At 38.7% G+C, this 20,805-nt stretch overlaps 2 protein-coding genes across 2 annotated transcripts in view; one reads left to right on the top strand and one right to left on the bottom strand.

The window, feature by feature from the left end:
- The window catches only part of unc13d (unc-13 homolog D (C. elegans)), a 30,037-nt gene extending 26,948 nt beyond the window's left edge, over positions 1 to 3,089 (top strand). The window contains exon 34 of the mRNA XM_041815540.1: positions 1,703 to 3,089. Within this exon, the coding sequence (XP_041671474.1) occupies positions 1,703 to 1,815 (113 nt within the window). The 3' untranslated portion in view covers positions 1,816 to 3,089. The remainder of the gene's footprint in view (positions 1 to 1,702) is intronic.
- Positions 3,087 to 19,418, bottom strand: unk (unk zinc finger). Its single transcript, XM_041815541.1, has 15 exons — positions 19,169 to 19,418; positions 18,446 to 18,655; positions 14,674 to 14,850; positions 14,420 to 14,550; positions 13,372 to 13,507; positions 13,157 to 13,274; positions 10,550 to 10,634; positions 10,150 to 10,457; positions 9,772 to 9,837; positions 7,417 to 7,600; positions 7,221 to 7,322; positions 6,943 to 7,128; positions 6,679 to 6,860; positions 4,226 to 4,486; positions 3,087 to 3,915 (listed from the first exon to the last, which is right to left on the bottom strand). Exons 1-15 carry the CDS (start codon positions 19,315 to 19,317, stop codon positions 3,760 to 3,762), a joined length of 2,451 nt encoding a protein of 816 aa, XP_041671475.1. The 5' UTR covers positions 19,318 to 19,418; the 3' UTR covers positions 3,087 to 3,759.
- Between the last annotated feature and the right edge of the window lie 1,387 nt (positions 19,419 to 20,805).

Genomic DNA, 20,805 nt, shown 5'->3' with positions numbered 1-20,805 from the left:
TGCTGAGTAAGTATTCAAACAGTATGTTTACATGTAGTAAAAACTTTTATTGTGTCAGTGTGGCGAAACTAGACCTTTAGAATGCATGTAAACATGTTAGCCTGACTGAAATCATACAAAATCACATTTCTGAAAGCAGACTAACTCAGATAAAGCATTTGACTATGGCACAAAAAGCTTTGCACACCTGGATTGGGGGAATTTCTGCCATTCTTCTTTGCAAATCCTCTCAAGCTCAGTCTGAGGTTTGAAGCACTGCAGAACAGGCTCCATTCAGTTTTCCCTCAACCCTAGCCAGTCTCCGAGTCCCTGCTGATGAAAAACACCCCCACAGCATGATACTGCCACCACCATGCTTCACTGTTGAGATGCTGTTGGGCCGATGATGAGCAGCATCTGGTTTCCTCCTGACATAACATTTAGAACTGAGATCATACAGTTCAATCTTGGTTTCATCAGACCAGAGAATCGTGTTTCTCACAGTCTAAGGGTTCTTCAGGTGCTTTTTTGCAAACTCCAAGTGGGATTTCACGAGTTTTGCACTAAGGAGAGGCTTCTGTCTAGCCACTCACCTATAAAGCCCAGATCAGTGGAGGGCTGCAGTGAAGGTTGTCCTTCTGGAACTGTGTCCCATCTCCACACAGGATCTCCTGAGCTCAGTCAGAGTGACCATCAGGTTCTTGGTCACCTCTCTTACTAAGGCTCTTCTCCCTTGATTGCTCAGTTTGGCCAGGCAACCAGCACTTGAAAGAATCCTGGTTGTGCCAAACTTCTTTCATGAGAATTATGGAGGCCACTGTGCTCTTGGGGACCTTTAATGCAGAAGTAAATATTTGTAGCCTTCCCCAGATCTATGCATGTCAACAATCCTGTCTCTGAGCTCTGCATTGCTTGTTTTTTGCTCTGATACGCATGGTCAGCATTAAGGCCTTCCATAGAGAGGTGTATGCCTTTCCAAAATATGTCCAATCAGTTTAGTTTACCACAGGTGGATTCCAATCAAGGTGTAGAAACATCTTGGCAACAATCAAGAGAAATGGGATGAACCCGAGCTAAATTTCGAGTGTTTTTGCAAAGGGTCTGAATACTTACGTCAATATGAAATTTCAGGTTTTTTTTTTTATTTTCAATAAATTTCCAAAAATTTCAAAAATTCTGTTTTCACCTTATTGTGATGGGGTGCTGATAGGGATGCATGATATCGGATTTTGCCAATATCTGATATACTGATATTTACAGATTCATTTTAACCAATACCAGTATTTAACTGTTTTACATAACTAAAAATTCATTCCTTTGAACACAAGTTAAGGTTTGAGGATGAAAAAGGAAACGAACTTTCTTAAATAAAAAACACACTTCAATGTTTAAAGAATGAGGATGAATAAAGAAAAAGATCTCAGCTTGCATAGGTCTGTTGGCCCAGCCTAAATCAGCCTAAAAATTTTACAGTTGACATATGCTAATTTTCATGGCCAAAAAAATTGGATTTAAATATCAGCAGAAATTATTATATCTGCCAATACCGATATCATGCAACCCTAGGTGTTGAGTGTAGATTAATGAGAATAAAGCTGCATTTTTTCCTATGTAGCATCAGGCTGCAGTACAATACTTTGCAAATGCACTGTAAATGTATTATTATTTAGCATAAATTCGTTCATCCTGCAGACCCTGAACCTGTTCTTCTCCACTTTTTCAGACGACAACATCCTGAGGCTACTGGAGTCCAGGAAAGGAGAGCGAGAGACTCAGGCTTTTGTAAAGAAGAGAAGACAGAGAGAGAAGCAGTCCCAGGAGGCGGCTCAACTGTAACAAACACACGGACAATGTCTTCCTCCAAAAATATACAATTTGTTTTAATGATCTGTACCAAAAACAAAGAAAAGTCCACTCAGAAAGAAACACTGTTGTTGTATGCGCTGTGTGTGAACAGGATGCTGAGCATGGGTTTATCAGACCATCACAGTGATCATGAACAGTTTCACATCTGTTTTAAACCTCATACGTCTTTACACACCTGTCTGCTTCCTCATGGTTCATCTAATCAGTGCAAGAGATGAATTTGACATCACCTAACCATGTCACGACACTGAAATGTCAAAACCTACTACAACTGTAAAAATTATGGCAGAGAAACCTGTCACACAATGATTTAAAATATGGGTCTGTTAAACAAAAGTACATTTGTGTTAACATGAAAAGTAAAAATAAAGAAAATATGTAATTTTGAAGACTACACGAGTTAACTGAGTACATTTGCTTTGATTGTGTTAACATGCTTTCCTCTTCCAGTTTATGTAGAAGAATATTAGAGAAAACCTGAGAGCTTTAACAGAGGCCATCTGTTGTAACTTAAAAAAAAATTACTAAATTTTAAATACTTTCTCTTATCATTCAACAGTAATTGAAATTTTCAATTTCTCTTGCTAAAAACTGGATATAATCTAGACAAGTGCTACCAGCAGACTGGTATGACGGCCCCCTTTGGGTTGGAGCCTGTAAGACCTGTAATCTTGATAGGAGAGCTCATTAACCCCAGGGTTAAAGAGCGACTGTGTCATTTATCCATCTGGAAAGTTTAGAGATCGTTGTCTGTGTCCAGAAACCGTAGGCCAGTGACTCATTTAAACACCTATTTAATGAGAGAATTGTTTTACGTTCACCCCTATTTTATCATGTCTACTTCATCAGGTATAGGTTGTTGAAGTCACATGATCCTAATCGAATGCTCCATGGAGGGCAGGAAGTGGAGGACAGCCATTAGGAATGAATGAGAACAGAAAAGTCAGCATGTAAGAGCTTTAAATGGATTTTTACGCTGCAATTTTCATCAGAAGATTTCTACATACATTGAGTACAGTCCATACACTTAAAAAAAAAAAAAAGAGATTTTTGCCACAGTTTAACCGATATACCTGGCGTGGAGGCATTCAATATCACAGCTTACTTAAAGGTCACGCATTTTACCCTTTTAAGACAACTTTATATTGGTCTCAGAATTCCCCAAAACATGTCTGTGAAGATTGTTGCTGAAAAAAAAAATTCCAGTATTGGATTTTTGCATGTCTAAAAAGCCCTCTGTTTCAGCCCTGCTCAGAACGAGATGTTTCTGTCTGTGGCTTTAAATATTAATTATCTGTTTGACTCCACCCCTGACCCCGCCCCTCTCTAGACATAGATGTGGCTCTCCTGATCCTCCTCTCAGCTACCTCCAAGTTTAGTCATAATTCTGCCAGTGATAAATTGTAGTGCAATAAGTTTAATGGGCAGTAAGTGTGAATAAATGACAACTGCATGACCTGAAACCTTACAGATGGATAAATGACACTTAGAAATATGTGGTCTTACCATCTAGTTTATGCCTTTACCATCAAGACATTATCAATAACTATGGATATAGATGCTTCATAGTTGGAGAAGATTTTACAAACTGTTTTCATTGATCAGGAATAATGGGTGAAGAACAGTGTTGCTGGTCTAGAGCAGAAACGTGTCAGATATACTGGTGTTCCTAGCACTGGAGAAATTATTCATCCTAGACTCCACTTTAAAAGCTTTCACTTTGTCGCCCATTAAACTGATCACTCATCAGTAAACATCTTAAAAGTACAAAAACCAGGTCAGTGCTAGTGTTGTTACCACGTTATAAAATGACCTCCACACAACTCTGAACGGCGGTTGAGATCCAAGGCTGGTATTTGCGGAATCAGGGGGGAACTGGTCTGGAATCTGTGGTGGTCCTAGAGGGCTGTGAGGTCAAGAAAGCGGTTGATCCATGGTCTGTTCAGGGCAAAGTGGGCACTCTGTGGAGGTGGAGCAGCTCTCACACTGTAGTCCATGACCACAGGATAGGGACACTGAGCCCTGCTCCCCACATGTAACACAGCACTGTCTCTGTTTCCTGTAAACCACCTAGAAAAACACAAGAGGGAAATATTAAACCCACTACACAGGACTTAAATTTGATTAAAGGAAACCCAGAGCTGAGTACGATGAACAAAAACACTCATCCTAAATATAACACTCAAATAAGAGCACACAATGTAGGGCCCAGTCAATCTATCTAATATTATGTTCTTTTAATGTACAACCTCAACTTCAAAATAGTGAAAATACTTTTTACTCAGCGCCCCAACTTTTTTGGAATTGGGGTTGTAGAATGAATGCAGTAAGATTATTTTCCCCAAATGGTTCAGCTCTAGTCAGGGGTCTGTGGTATTACCTGCTCCACAGCATGTAAACAGCTACACAGCTGAGCCTGCAAACTGAGGACCGACTCCAAGGGTAGTCGGTGCAGTAGCTGCAGCTGGTGCAGTGCTAGATGGGGATTGTCTCCACTTCTTAAGCTCTCCAGCGCCTCCTGCAGCAGAGAAGCCTGTCTTTGTGCCTCCTCGTCGGCCTGTCTGGCTCTCTCTGCTTCCATTGCTAATCGTGCTGCATGGGCACGGGACTCCTCGGCGTCTGCTTTCAGAGCAGCCCACGACTACAGGTGGCAAAAAAGAAAATGTCAATTTAAAGCTCAAATTCAGCAAAATATTCCCAAACATAAAACATGCAGATAAATACATTTAGGCTGGTGCCACACTAGAACATTAAGGCCTGCTTTTAGGCCTGACTAGCCTTGACCTAACTATGTGGTTTATCAATAATTTTCTTCAATACTCTTCATGCTTGTGGTCTTAATAAAAGCAAATTATTTAACAATTTTTTGACAAGTCAAAGCTTCCCAAATATAGTAGTGAATAGGATTTTTGCATTCACGCAATCTCAAATGTCCATCGGGGGTCAGGAAATGAGGAATAGCCCTTAGGAATGAACAGGAATGGAGGACAGTTAGTACTTTAAAGCTCTAAGTCACGGGTGTCAAACTCAAAGCCCAGGGGCCAAATCCGGCCCATGGTTCAGTTATTCACGGCCCAGAAGACAGTGTCATATTCTTTTTATAACTGGACCTGAAATATGAGGTCTGCAGATTTCCTCCAGTATAAAAATGTAAACTTAACCTTGATTATATCAAATATCCTTAAGTCATAAAAATATTTAAAAAATATAAAGAGTAAAAATAATTAGACAAAAAGAAATGTGGGAAAAGAAATTCATTTGTGTTTTCATTTCATATTTTCAATTTTGCATAGCACAATTATGACTTCTATCAGTTATTTGAACTTTTATCTTATGTTTTGACCTCTTACATTTATTATTTTGACTTTTAAGTAATATTTTGGCTTTTTCTATTTATAATTCAGACTTTTTATCTCATGTTTTGACCTTTTAGGTTACAATTTTAAATTTTAAGTCATATTTTGGCCTTAAAAATGTGATTGTGACTTTCTTTTTTTTTATTTGCCTTCTAATTATTATTTTAAAATCTAATTTTGTGTTTTGACCTTTTTGCACTAATAAGTTTAAATTTTTATCTCAGATTTTTAATTTAGCTTATCATTTTGACTTTTTAAATGTCAAAATCATTTATCATCAGTGCTTATTTTTTCCCCATAATTTATTACTGGAGAAAATGAGGTTGACAGTTGGGTTAAAAGTGGACCCTGTTGGGCCATCAGGTTAGCCCTTAATTCAGAATCTGGCCCCTTCTGTGATTGAGTTTGACATCCCCGCTCTAAATGGACCTCTATGCTGCAATTATCATCAGAAATGCTCTACTTGCATTGAATATGATCCCTACACTTTACAATAAAGTAAAAAAAGACTTACCAAACATGGAGACGATCAATATCACAAATACTCAGTCCTGCAAACCTCCTTCAGTCTGGCATCTAGTCAGATGAAGGGAGCCAAGACTCTAGAACAGTCTAGTACTGAGCTATGATGCTAGCTGAGCCCCTTTAACATAAACTAAACAGTGATATGCTATCACCTGAATAAACATTGTAGGGTGAGTGACCGAGTGATGAGAAGCCGTTCACAAACGAGCTTGTGCTACGAAACAGCTCCTCAATGTAAGCCATGGTAGCTACCTCCTGTTTGAATGCCAGTTTCCTTTCCTTCACCCTTTGCCGATTTAATCCACATTTAAGAAGCCAAACTGGAACCAAATGAAGATCCTTTAGGGAGCCAAACAACCAAATCTACTGAGCTGAGCCAAATGATCAGATCTCTTAAAAGAGATGGATATCCTGTCACAGTGAGCAAGACTGGAGGTTGGTGAGATGTATATCAGCTGAGGAAACAAGGGCAGGATCAGAGTTTAAAGAGCTAAACCACGACAAAACTGGACTGCTTTGTGGAAATGGTAGTGTGACACCGCTTGTCCAGGCTTTAGACAGAAGCTTTTTAAATTTCCTGCTTGCCGCCATTTTTCTGTGAGTTTTTTTTGCCTGTATATTTCACTAGTTTTGGGACACAAAAGTCGCTTCAGCATTAAGAATATTTTCATTTTTACAATTTGAGTGCCTGGCATAGTTGTAAAAAGCTGAAAACATGGCCTTTTTGGGAGAGTTTCTCTATGCAGAAGTCACTTCTTTCCTCCCAACAGGAGTTCTCTGCTGCTTTGTGAGATCATCTTCAATATGCAGAAATTGCCTGATGATAATTGCAGCATTCAGGTCCATTTAGAGCTTTAATGTTCTAAGTTCACGTAACTGCAACAACCTACTGACCAAGGACTGAAACTAGTATGTAGCCAGTCCTACTACAACAGAACCGTTCACTACCAACCTGAGCGGTGTGTCTCCAGCTGTGACCCCACTGCTTCAGAGCTCTGTGGGCCTCCTCCAGCTCCTGTTTCAGCCTCGAAGACTCTGCACCAGGGCCAGAGGGCAGGAGGGTAGGGGGTGTACTAGGGGAACCCTGGCCTGATGGAAAATGTTCCCAGATATTTGTACTCATACCATTTAGACCTACAAAGGAGAGAGAAAACATTTAAATGATTGAAGACAGAACAGCTACGCCACTTAGTGTCGTAAATATAATCCCACAAACCTAAAGAGCTATGAGATGGTCCCAGAAATGTGCTTTCTGATTGGCCAGGTTGAGGCAGGTGAGAGGAAAAGAATGGTGAAGCGTGCGGCCTGATAGGTGGAGATGGTGAAGGGGAGCTAAAAGGAGCAGAGCTGCTAAAGGATCCTGGGATATTGACAGGGGCTGAACTCTGAAACTGGCTACCTCCTACAAAGAAGAAAATAAAGAGTGTTTACTTTCATAAACAAATGTGGTCATGTTTAAAAGAAGTGTGTTTATTCTTGTCTCATTAAAAATACCAAGAACAACTCCCACACTGGGGAGCGCAGAGCTGCTCTCCAAGCTTTTCTCCAACGCCGACACACCAAAATCATTCAGGTCGAGATCATCCAAGGCGGACTCTGGTATTTAAAAAAAACACCACCAGAATATATTCGCCAATACTTTTATTGTCATACAGGCTTGACATGTGGATCAAGTGTTTTCATTGCTTACCAACAACTGATTCCACAGTCTCACTGGTGGGGTAGAAGGGCAGGGCGTTAGCATTCATGCCCGAAGAAATGCTGGATCCTGGGGGTCCAAGAGGGGCGGGACTGGGTGGTGTGGCAGCCAAACTGGAGGGGATACTGGAGGACAGACTCAATGGGCTTCCCACAGGAAGAAACACTAACAGATCCTGAGAGAGGGAGAATGTTGGAGGAGGTATATAACGAGACAGAAATTAAATGAAAAACAGGATTTGTGACTTAATTTATTCTTATGTAACTGTTTTCCCAAAGAAAGTTACCTGGGAAAAAACAGATTTGGGATATATGATGTTTTCGTAAACAGTCGAACTGTTCCCATATGTTTTCTTATTTTGATGGATACCATGTCCTTGTAAGGTGGAAGCTTGTGCTTGATTTAATGAAGAAACTCTCTAATTATGCCAACAGGGCATGAGACTGCAGGGCAATGTGCGCACACAGTAGTCACACAGGAGAAGGAGGATTGGGTGATTTCTGTTTTTCATTCTGTCAAACCTTTCCCAAATTTTACAGGGGTATACAGTATTACCTCCAGGTGTTTAAAAACCACATTACAAGCATTTGCCCTCATGCATGTGCAAGCACAGCAAGTGGAGCAAGCACCTCTGCAGGTGCTTCATTTAATCCTTTACCAAAATGCTTCCAGTCAAATAAGGCACTGATTGATGGGGTTGGATAGCTCAGTGGGTTACATGGCTCATTTGGTATGGGAGTTCTATGGTTCAAATCCCAGTGCATAATCCTCAACTCCTGGAACACCTGTCTACCTATCAGATGTACATAGCTTTTGATAAAAACATCTGCTAAATAATATTATAACATTGTTGTAACATTACAGGTGTGCTAGGAGTGATTTTACCCTGAGTCAAACAATCTTCTGTCTCCTTTTGTCCCCTCTCTAGCTGGTTTCCATTACAGTTTTTCACAAAACAAAAGCCATATTTATTAAATTACAACTGAGTACAACTGCACTTTTTTAGTTTTAGGCATGAGCCTTGCAATTTTCGTAAAATCTCATCACGTGAGACTCTGCTGCAAGGAAGATGGACGCTCCAAACCTGTTGCGTGTTGGTACAGTTATGATTACATCTACAGCGGTTGCCTTGACAATTTTAAACAAAGGACGAAAGCAACGGATGATAGTTCAGAGGCAAAGTCTGTATGCTTGCAAAAGCCACGAATAAGGGTGTAAGTATGATGTTAAGAAAAGTCTCATCTCCTCTTTTGTCCACATGTACCGCGCCATCTTGTCTTGGAGTTAACTGGTCATGTGACACCGTACATTATGTCCTGTGACGTGTTAATGCATATAAAGTGTTTCCATTGCACTTTTGCAATATATTTCTGTATTGAAACGTCTGAAAAACTATTCTAGAGGTTTTTTGGAAATTCAGTTGTTTCCATTACCACTTTCTTACTGCCCTATTTAGATCTTTGGCATTTCTAAGGGTAATAGAAAGTTTCTGTCTCTCTTCCACCAATGTTGAAGGGAAATGTGAGAAATAATAATCCACAGTTACTGTCATATAGTAGCTAAGAATGTGAAGGTATGTTCCATGGTTTTTAACAGATAAAAACTGGCCTTAGTTCCAATTTATTTATGTGTTGTGCAGCCTGGTGAGCCCTGTACTGCTGCAAGTTCACTTTATGGGAAGTTTCTAAAAAGCTACAGACTACTTTGGAGCCTAACAAGCACCAATAATCTTCATCTGTGTTTTACATAAAAAGGGGTTAAGATACTGTATATTTAAATGTTTTAAAAACAAGTCAACAAACTATTGCAGGCTGTTATCAAGCAAAAAGGAGACACAACTGACTATTAGCATCAGAGGGTTGATAATTCAGACCCTGGTAGTTTTTGTTTTGGTGAAATAATTTTGTTTCTGTGTGCAAAGTAAAATAAGGTTAGCATCCAATATAAAACTTCCTTCATCTGCAGCTGGATAGCTCAGTGCTTTACATCTCTAATACTGGTACAGGAGAGTAGAGGTTCAAGTCCTGGTTTAGGTGCCATCAGTTTCTTGTGTGGTCCCTTGGACAAGATCCCTAACACCATTAATACCAGTCACTCTGGATAAAAGTGTCTACTAAAAGACCTCATACCATACTCTTTCTCGACCTATATGATTTTTTTTTTTAAACACCTGGCGTAAATACTGCAATAAAGATTTAGGGATGGTTTAAAGGTATTAAGACACTCTTCTTGACTAAGTGAATTTCAGAATCTTTCTAAAAAGGCTTTAGTGGGTTTTAAGAACACATTTCTTCTCAGAACAGTTAGCAAATAAGGCCCACTGAGAGAATAAGGTTGTAATTATACCTGTTTGCTTTGTGTTGATGACAACTCTCTGTTCCGCTGCTCTAGGGCAAAACTCCTTTGCTTTGCCTGAAATCACAAAACAAAAATGATATTAAAAAAGCACAGGCAGCCAAAGATTCACAAGCAAAACCTCTGCAGCACAATCAGGTTATCCCAGCATCTTAACAGAGGCCCACATGTGAGAAAAAGAGTCTGAGGGATCAAAAGCATTATCCTGAAAAAAGCTGGTAAAAACCAGCCTGTAGTAGTAGCTCCAGTGTCAATCATGAATGAATATTTAGCTATGAAGTGACAAAACCACTAAAATTCTCTTCACCACGCCCTTCATTCTGATTCTGTGTTGTTTTTTAAAAAAAGGTGCTATCCCTCCTTTCTTACCTGATCCTCCCTCTCAAACCCCGGCGCTCTGCAGTACCCTCCCTCTCCTGCCCACGGAGACAGAGGCTCTACTCCTCCACTCACGTCTTCACACAGAGACAAAACACTTCCTAGAAGTCCTTGCTCTGCAACACAAGATACTGCAGATGGGGAGAAAGGGTCTGAAATGGCACCCAAACCGGGCCCAGGCCCCATGCTGTGTCTGCTGGGGCTTGATGAAGCTTCCTGGGCAGGTAGAGGGTCTGGAGGTCTAGGGGGTGGAGGGGAGCTTGGTGTGGGGAATGATGGTTCTTCTGGAACAAAGGGCTCTGGAGAAAAAAAGTAAAATACAAAGCTGATTAAAAAATGAATTCTCAGGTGGTTGTTGAGAGAATCTTAGAGATGTAACGCTGTGACTTACTTTCAACATGAGCAAAGGCACAGAAAGGCCCTCTGGGACAGCTGCCGCACTGCTGCATGTCATTACACTTGGTGGATTTATAAATCTGTGAAAAATGAACATATTTATGTTAATTTTAAAAATTATTTAGAAGGTCTGGTTCTTTTTCATCAGGTGTTCTTCGTCTCTCCTTGGGACCGTTTCTCAGAGTATAGTTTTCATTGTCCTCTACTGTTCCATCCTCATTTATGTAAAAATATTAAACTGCAGAAACGGCTCCAACTTTGACTTCATACTTACGTATGAGAGGCAAATATGCTGTAAAATGATACCGTGTTCAGTATCTGCAATGTGTTATGAGTACAGATATTTAGGCTTGGTATCGGCCAATACCTGATTCTAGGGTGTAACGATGCATTAATGTATATTGATTCTTTGGTGATTAATCATCCAATCAGACTGATAGTAAGTCAAATCATTAATCTACATGGTCACCTTTAAGCTATGCTTTTATTTTGAAATTCCTCCTGCACGTCTACCAACAGTTCCCACCCTGCACGTCCTAGACAAGCCAGCGGTAATGCCAGTTTCTAAAGGTTAGCAGCCGAGATGTAGAGGATATCCACTCCTCTCTCTGGACAAATGTCAGACAGAGGCTACAGCAGGACTGGCCTCTCTAAGTATTTTGCCGACTATGTCTACATTTTTATCCTTATACAACCGCTATCGTTCGTGGATAAAAAAACACCCTCCACCTGTTATAGCATCAATGGTTCCAGGCTAATCATAAGGGGCAAAGTGTTTTGCTGCATGCCCCCTTTGATACACAGACTGAAGCCTGAAGTCCTTTATTAGATTTATAATTAAGATAAAAAATTGTCCAACTTCGACGTGATCAAATCAGTCAGTATGAAGCCACTCAAAACATGTGAGATCACCCTTCAAAATTAGCTAAAACTTTACCATAACTCCTCCATTAATCAAATTGCAAAAAAATGAAAATGAACTAAGTGCCACATTAACAGGCTTCTATGTAAAGTAGGAAATGCTGAAATAGAACAGAAATAACTATTCAAGTTCACATACGTGTAAATAAGTCAAATATACAAATCTAAAATAGGAAAAAAGAGGCCAAATGACTGTATCGTGATCATGAAAGGATGAAAAAAATTACATATTGCTAAAGACTGAAGGCCCAGGGGCCAAATCTGGCCCGTGGTGCATAATATCCGGTCATGGCATATTTCCATTAAAACTGGCCCTCCAGTATGAGGTCTGCAGATTTTCACCAGTATAAAAATGTAAACTTAACCATGAGGATTTAAAATATCCTTGTTTAAGTCATCAAAATCTGAAAAAGTAAAGAGTGAAAATCAAGAGATTTCATTTTGGAAAAGAAAGTTTGTGTTTTCATTTCATGTTTCTCAAACAAATGTAGGATTCAGACTTTTTATTCCATACTTTGACCTTTTCAATTCGTAACTTTTACTTTTTATATCATATTTTGACCTTTCAGACTCACAATTTTAAATTTTAAGTCATATCTTCACCTTTTATACTCATTATTTCAAACTTTTCCTCTTATTTTGACCATTTTAATTCCCTAACTTTGGCTGTGTGATGCCATATTTTTACCCTTTAGATTCACAGTCTAATATTTTAACTCATGTTTTGACTTCCAAACTCATGAAATTTATTCAAAAACACAACTTTTCTATTTTAATTTTGTTTTGATCTTTTTTCTTACTTTTTGAAATTATTTTCTTGAGCTTTAAATTTATCGGTTTGACTTTTTTAAATTTCAAAATGATATATTATCAGTGCTTTTTTCATATTTTATTACTGGTGAAAATGAGGTTGACAGTTTATGGTTGAATGTTGACCTGTTAGGCTCTTAGGTTAGACCTAAATCCAGAATCCGGCCCCTGCTGTGGTTGTGTTTGACATCCCTGCTATAGACTGTTCAGAGTACATGTAAGGAAATAAAAAAAGGTTTGTACTTAAAATGTCCATAAAAGGTTCCTGTTTTAATGAAATTTGTGTCCCTCCGTTTTTAGTAATTTCACCCAGATCTTTGTTCCTTTTGTTTAAAAATGTTTTGATGTGTATGCATGTATGGATATCTTCTTTTATTGCAAATTAGTTTTTGAAAATGAGTATCAAATGTTATGTCTGAAAGAGGGTGGGTGGGTTGATGTCAAATGTATTTATATGTTCTTATTTTTGTTAATGTAAAAAAGGAAAATATCTACAATATATTGCCTGTAAATTATTGTGGATTATGTTACAAAACAAAACAAAAAAAAAAACATTCCAGAAAGAAAAAATGTTTGGGTTTTTTTTGTTTGTTTTTTTAATGCAGAAACTTTTCAGAAATTGTACGGCCAAAGCTAATTTTTTCTGTAACTGCTGGAAGATTGTGTATAAAATCGTCTGATATGGATTGAAGGCTCCAGTTTGGAATTGAAATTGTATCGTGGCAGTCTTTGAGATGTTGGAAAATATCATATCATTGTCCATATTATCGACACTGTATCATATCATGATCTGGTATTGGGATCTGGTATCGTGATCTGGTATCATGATCTGGTATTGGGATCTGTGTATCCCTTTTAAAAAAACACAAACCTCTGGGTGGAACTGTTGCTCTGTTCTTGTGTGGCAGTACTGACATCCCTCTGCTCCCTCACATTTACTGGGATCGCCCCATTCTTCACTCTGTTTCACAGCAGGACACGGCAACGCTCTGCAGCAGCAAGAACCAACAACAACTTTGTTAAAACATCCACAAATGGTCAAATCAATACAGACATTCAAACATGTTACAGTGTGTTTTATAGCACCTGTATTTGTGTTTGTGTGGGCTGCGCCTTCGGTCTTTGCTGTTATGGTAGTATGGACACGCATAGCCCTGACGACACAGACGGGGTGGTTTCTTGCAGAGTTCAGTCTTATAGTGGGACAGCACATAGTTGTTGTCTAAGGATTTAAACACAAAAGGAGACAGTGAGGTAGGCACAAGGTGAGTGCTGATAACTAAAACATGTAATTATACAAGTTAATGGAGTTCCTTTAATCACAGAGCAAAAAAATGAGGCTTTCATACATTAATACAATATTGTATTTTCAGCTGGCATAATCTTTGACTGATCTAGCTACAGCGTGTGCCTAATTACAGCTTACAATGATCTTATTATTTTCTAAATCAGTTCTACAACTGCAGTTTCTTAGGGCAGCAATCAGACCACATTTAACCCTACGTTCTAAAACATAGCCCACTCATTTAAAAAGCTACATGCACAGAAAAGTTGAGATACCACTATAGCTGAAAGGGGTAATGTAAATGGACTCCTGCCCTTGTCTCAGTATACATGCACAGCCAGAGAGGGGTTATGTTTGTAGGGGAGCATGCCCAGATCCACTAGGGTAGATGGCAACCTCTTCGGATCATAACAGTACACCCTCAAAAAGACCTTACAAATCAGCCAGCAGCTGGCTTTTTACATGGATTTTTCTACCATATCTGAGTGTGCTTTTATGTGTTTTGCACTGAGGAGAGGCTTCCATCCAGTCACTCTGCCATGAAGCCCAGCTCAGTGGAGGGCTGCAGGGATGGCTGTCCTTCTGGGATGTTGTCCTATCTCCACACAGGATCTCTGGAGCTCAGTCAGAGTGACCGTCAGGTTCTTGGTCACCTTTCTTACTAAGGCCCTTTTCCCTCAATTGCTCAGTTTGGCACAACCAGCTCTTGGAAGAGTCCTGATTTGATATTAGGATGTTATAGGTACAGTATTGTTTTAGCACCTCTAAATGTGTGCATCCTGAACCATGTCTCACTTAAACCTTTCACAACGTATCAGTTCTCCCTGAAATGCACCAATCTAGACTTACCTTGCCAGCGTGGCTCTTCACTGAGGATTTTCTCTATGAGGGCTGTACTTGCTGCCTGTCCTGACTGTCCATCACCCCCTCCTCCCTCTGTGGCTCCTGGGCCCCCCTGAGACTCCATAACCTGCACCTCTCTGTAAGAAAGAAATGTGTGTGAAAACTATTTGTTTCCCATTGCAGCACTAATATACACATACAGAGGTAAAAGAATGAAAAAGCAGGCTAGTTCCTTTTCCCAGTTTGAGTTCTCTTCGTACCTGATATCATAAACAGGGCTGCGAAGGTCATGTGACCCGTGGGCGAAGGCACAGTGGGAGCCATTTTTGCTGCAGTGGCCTTTTGCATCTGTTTCGTGGATACATGATCCAGTCTTGTAGTAGCGGAGGTGGTATCTGCGCTCTGTGTCACCTGCTGTGCGATGTAGAAATGGGCATCTAAAAAATAAAACAAAAAAAATCCAATAAACATTGATGGAAAAAAATTGGAAAAATCCTCACAAACTGAGTGAGCATGCAAGAATAAGACAAGTGAGAGAGACCACCAAGACACCTATGACTACTCTGAAGGAGTTCCAAGCTGCAACAGCCAGGTTCTTCACCAGTCAAAGCTTTATGGGAGAGTGACCAAGAGAAAGCCACTGTTGAAGAAAACTCAGATTAAATCTGGACTAGAGTTCACCAGAAGGCATGTGGGAGACTCCATAGTCAAGTGGAAGAAAGGTTTTTGATCCGATGAGACCAAAATTGTGCTTTTTGGCTATTCGACAAGACGCCAAACACTGCACATCACCACAAACACACCATCCCCACTGTAAAACACAGTGGTGGCAGCATCATGCTTTGGGGATGCCTCTCATGAGTCAGCCATGGAAGGCTTGTAAAGGTACAGGGTAAATAAACAGGGAAACCCTGGAGGACAAACTTGGTCAGTCTGCAAGAGTACTACGACTGGGAGAATAATTATTTTCCAGCAAGACTATGAACCGAAGCATTCAGAGAAAGCTACACTGAAATGGTTTAAAGACAACAAGGTGAATGTTCTGCGGTGACAATGTCAAAACCCAGATCTCAATCCTACAAAGACTTTGTGGCTGGACTTGAGAAGGGCTGTGCCCGAGCCCCATGCAACCTGACAGAGCTGGAGCATTTTTGCAAAGAAGAATGGAGTACAATTGCAGAGTCCAGATGTGCAAGTCTGATTGAGACCTATCCACACAGACTCACTGCTGTGACTGAGGTCAGAGGTGACTCTACTACATTCTGCCTTGAAGGGAGTAAATATTTATGCAATCACTTATTTTACATCACTTTTTTTTCTAGTTAGCATTATTTTGTAGAAATCTGTTTTCACTGGACTTTAAAAGGGTTGTTTTCGTCATTTCTTTTTGTGAATAAAGCCAAAATGTTTTGACCATGATTGATTAATAAAATCAGTAAAAGGGTACAAAATCCAATTTTGTGCATCTCTTATATAATTACACTTTTCTAATTAAAAATCCTTAAGATATTTCACAATAAATCAACATTTTATGTGCAAAAAAATCAACACTGAATAAAACATTTGTTTTGTCTGATGAATAAAATGAAAAAGGCTTGAAAACATCAAATGTTAAGGTTTTTAGTGACTCAGACAGGTAATGTTTACTGTAAGGTTCACTCAACTAATTTTAGGATGAAACACTAAAATCAGTGCCACTTATTTTCTGTCATTCCTTAAGTCACCGATAAGCAGATAAGGGAGTCTTCCTGTTAAATCCAGAGCTAAAGGCAGAATCGTTAGATTAATTCACATCGTTCTCAAACATTAGCATAAGTCGTAGACATCCCACTTCAATTCTGGAAACACTCCCATCTTTTACATTTACATTCCTTTGTCTGCGAGTGTCACAAGGAGCACAAATGCTCATACATTTCAATCTTAAAAGAGACTCACAGAGGGGCAGACTGGTGGTCTTTGACACTAATGTTCATTTTGAATAGATAATTCACAGACACAATGCTTCCCAGGTGTTCATCTTGATTTCCAACAGTGACTTGGGTGTATCGTCCTTCAGTACTTAGCGTACTCTGGAACAACTGAACAAAGCTCCTTTCAGATGCAAGTGTTCTTGCATTGAGCAAGTCTACATGTAAATGTAAAGGCTTACACATTTTGGAGATGGCGTGCAATGAGGCTTTTTGTAACAACAATTTAAAAAACAAGAAATAAAGAGACTGGCATTTAGTGGTGGTTCTCACAATTGGGAGGTTTATAAGACTGGAAATTCTATATCAATTCACCAAAAAATACAGTAATGTGTACTCTAAATAGACTCTCATACATTTCCAACATCACAGTTAGGGCTGGGCAATTAATCTAAAATTAGATGAAATCGCAATATGGCCTGCTGCAATTTTCCAACCACAAAAGGTGCAACATTTCTTTGACCTGAAATTTGTGTCAAAAAAAACAGTTTTGAACATTTTTTGCAGCAGAGATGTTATGCATGACATATCGTGCAATCGTTTGTGTGCCATTTGTTTTAGAATAATCCACAAAAAATCCTGCCTTCTTCATTTTGGTACTCTTTTCTTATTATATAAGAAATATATAATATAAGAATGAAAAAAAACCCTCAATGCAATAATTCAAATCCAATTTGCAATACGAGTTGAAATAATCAGAATTAGACACTTGTAAAGAATTGTTCAGCCCTTGTTCGGGAATAAAAGAAAGTTATGAATAATTGCATATCAAATTCCAATTGCAATATTGAGGGAAATAAATCGCAATCAGATTATTTTACAAAATTGTTCAGCCCTAAGCACAGTCTCCCCAAATTAGGGATGCACAGTATTATCAGAATTATTTCAGTATCAGCAGATATTGGCTTAAAAAGTGTATTTTAGAATCAGCAGCTATGACAATATCTGACAACATTTACAACACATATTTTGGCAAGAAAAACCTGCCTATATCAACAGTATATAATGGTCTTATGAACACTAAGTTGGTGGAGTTTGAGGCTGGACTAACAGCCCTACATCGGCTGAAGTCCTTTTCTTTATTCATTATCATTTCTTACTATTAAAAGAGCGTTTGAAGGACTGAAATTTGAAGAATTTGTTAATCCCTAAACTTTAAATTGTGTGTCTAAAGGACTAAAGTTTGAGGTCTGAACTACATTTAAATGTCTGCTTTGATATCTGTCTTCTTTTGTCATCACAGATCTTGAATGCCTGTTGGGAGTCAGTAATGAAGGGACAGTCTTTAGGATTGAATGGGAACAGAGGTAAGTTAGAACTTTACAGCTATAAATGGACCTGTATGTTACAATTATCACCAGAACTTTCTACATATATTGAGTACGATCCCTACACTTTAAAAGAAGTGATTTTTTTCCCCACAGTTTCATCAATAAACCTGCCGTGGAGGTGATCAATATCACAAATTACTCAGTCCTTCAGACCATACAGCATTGTCTATCAAGACGAAGGTGTCTCGTACTGAGCTAAGAGGCTAGCTGAGCCCGTCTAACATATAAGAAATACTAATTTTGTCACAAATTGTCTGACTTTGATGCTTGACTTTCTCCCTCTTCCTCTGTCTGATCACCTTCAGATACGCACAGGTGATAACCTTGATATGTAGTACAGATGGAAGGGATATTTCACTAGTTAATTGGTCATGGGCAGCTTGCAACAGATCTAAAAGATGTTAACATATAAATGGAGGGGAAAAAATACATAAGCGTGAGTTGTCTATTGAAAAACATTATATTTTTTTGTATGAAACATATATTCATGCTGCAACCACACAGCACCCTTATGTTTTCCTTCATAAATGTCAGTAAATTTTAGTACATTACAGACTTTGCTTATACTGTGTGAATGCATCACACACACTGACGTCAGGGGGTTTTTCATAAATTAGCGGAGGTCCACAGGTGATACTAGTCCTGTGCGAATAGTGAGGAGCCACAATGTGAATAACGATTTGAAGATGCATTGAGCCCTAAACATAACTGAACTGAATTAAGGTTGAACTCACTCATCCCCATCAGGACAGGTGCCAGTTCCTTCATCATATTTGGTACAGTAAACATCTGGGCTGTAGTTGAAGGTGCCATCTCGTCTGCGTATAGGCCTACGGCGCCTTTGGTTCAGGAAGTGCCAATGGAAACAGGAAAAGGGCCTGTGTTGTGTACATTTATGCTGTACAAACAGGGGGCATTGCTCTGTTCTGAACTCCTTCAGATATCTGAGAGGGAACAAATCAAGAAGAAAGAAACAGGTCAAGACAGTGATGAAGTAGTGGACAGTTTCTACCTGTACATGTCTGCTTAAACATACAGGATTATATCATAAATGTGACATTTATACATTATCAATACTTAAAGTGGTCACTTTATCTGTCTTCGTCTTTCCAGCTATACCACCTGTCCCACAAATGAACAATAAAAAGTAAATGTCCACTGAACTACAGTTACGTTTATGCAGCACCAGGATACATTCACTTTTAAATCACTTTAGGAACTGTGATGGAAAAACAGAGCTTAAAGAATTGGCTTTAATTCTGTCAACGTCAGGCCTCTTTGTGAAGACACGACCACGTTAATAAGCAGCTGGAATTTACTTGCTTCAACAACCTACAAGAAAATAGAGCTTCTTAGTCATTATATTCTGCAAATACAATAAACTGAAGTTTTATATATTCAACCACACGTGAGGTTGTGTACACTTAGCTAGCTAATCCAGCTAACTTGCTACGTACGTGTAATGTTGAGGTTTCTCTGGCTGCACGTTCAATACGGTTGCGGGAGATGTCGAGCCCCCAGCGGGCGAAGACGACGAGGAGGAGGAGGGTCCTCCGGTCGTCGTCGCTGCCGAAGATAACGGAGGTTGTGAGTGTGTTTTGGACATTTTCTCCGTTTGAAGTATAACAACCAGACCGTTGTTTTTAGCTTACTAGCTAGCTATTCTTATTAGCTTCGAAATCCGCATTCTACTGCGATGTGAGTTTGCGCAAGGTAGGAGGAAGTAGTAGCAAAGGGAGAGCAAGGAACTATGGGATATGTAGTCTTCATACGAGCCATTTAAAGCTTTTTGTTTCAAATATTTTAAGAGGTTAGAGCATCCTCTGCTATTAATTATTAGATGATATTTACCCTGCCAAGTTTATGAATTACTTGAAATATTTTCCCTGAAAATTATGTAAAATAGGAATCGCCCTTCATAATAATTTATCTTTGTTGATTTTTAAATCTATTTTTATTTTCTTATTCATTGATTTTTTTTCGCTTACATAAACTATAGACTATTTATTTATTCATTTTATTTTTGTTTTTGAATATATTTTCAGTTTCAACCACTTATTTGGGATATGTGGGCCCTTATAATTATACACAAAACAAAATTCAGGAAGTCATATTCATCAAGAATATGTTTTTAAAATGCAAAAACAGTAGTGTCATTTTTCTGATGATGGACTACAAAAATGTATATAAACCAAGTATGAACTAAATTACCACTAAAAGTACCAGAGATCTAGAAAAAATCCTTTTAAAATACTAGAGCTTTCCAAAACATTAAATCCCCTAATTTCCAAGGAATCGCCAAAAGATTCTGTAAATATTCCAAAAATATATCTCAGATGTTTCGGTCAAACTTCCTTAAAGCCAGTTGCTTAAACTTTGATGGAAATTTTGCACAATTATCTCAAAATCTCTAACAGCAGAATCCATTACTATCTTGTAAGAAAGCCTAAATGTAATAAGTGTATGCAGGGACACAAGATGTTACTATAAATCAAGATGCAGATTTTTTTAAATGTTCAGCCATTCAGATTTATCTGATAAACATTTGCTTCCTAAAGAGATTTTTTAAAAAAATCACCAATGAAGAAATAAAGCACATCATTACAGAAGGAATGCATGCAGCTTATTTAACTCCATTTTTCAGAGACTGTATGGAAATTTTGCAATTTCTTGAGTAATTTCTTGGGATAACTAGCAGTGTTATCTAAAGAAAAAGAGATGAATTAGTGGAGCAATTCAGTCAAATACTGAAATTTACTTGTTATCATGGGCAAACCTAAAAAAAAAAAGTATGAATTCAATTCTGGCACACATTGTAATCCACTGGAATGAGCCTCGCAACCCACTTTTCGGTTCCAACCACTGCCATATGCATATATAAGTCTTTAAACATTTTGCTATCTAAGATTTTTTTAATATTAGCTATTTACAGTGCTTTCTTTTTTTTTCTAACTTGAAATGTTATATGTGTGTTCAGTCCTACACAGATCCTACCCAGCAAGTAGTTATCTTGTGAAATTAAAAATGAAAAGTAAAAAAAGACTTAAGGGCATACTGTTCATTCCTTGACATGCAACCAGACACATCTTTATCT

Source organism: Cheilinus undulatus, linkage group 20, assembly GCF_018320785.1.
Source record: "Cheilinus undulatus linkage group 20, ASM1832078v1, whole genome shotgun sequence".
NCBI lineage: Eukaryota > Metazoa > Chordata > Actinopteri > Labriformes > Labridae > Cheilinus > Cheilinus undulatus.
The sequence above is the reverse complement of the archived record's forward strand: the minus strand, read 5'-3'. Positions and strand labels throughout refer to the sequence as shown.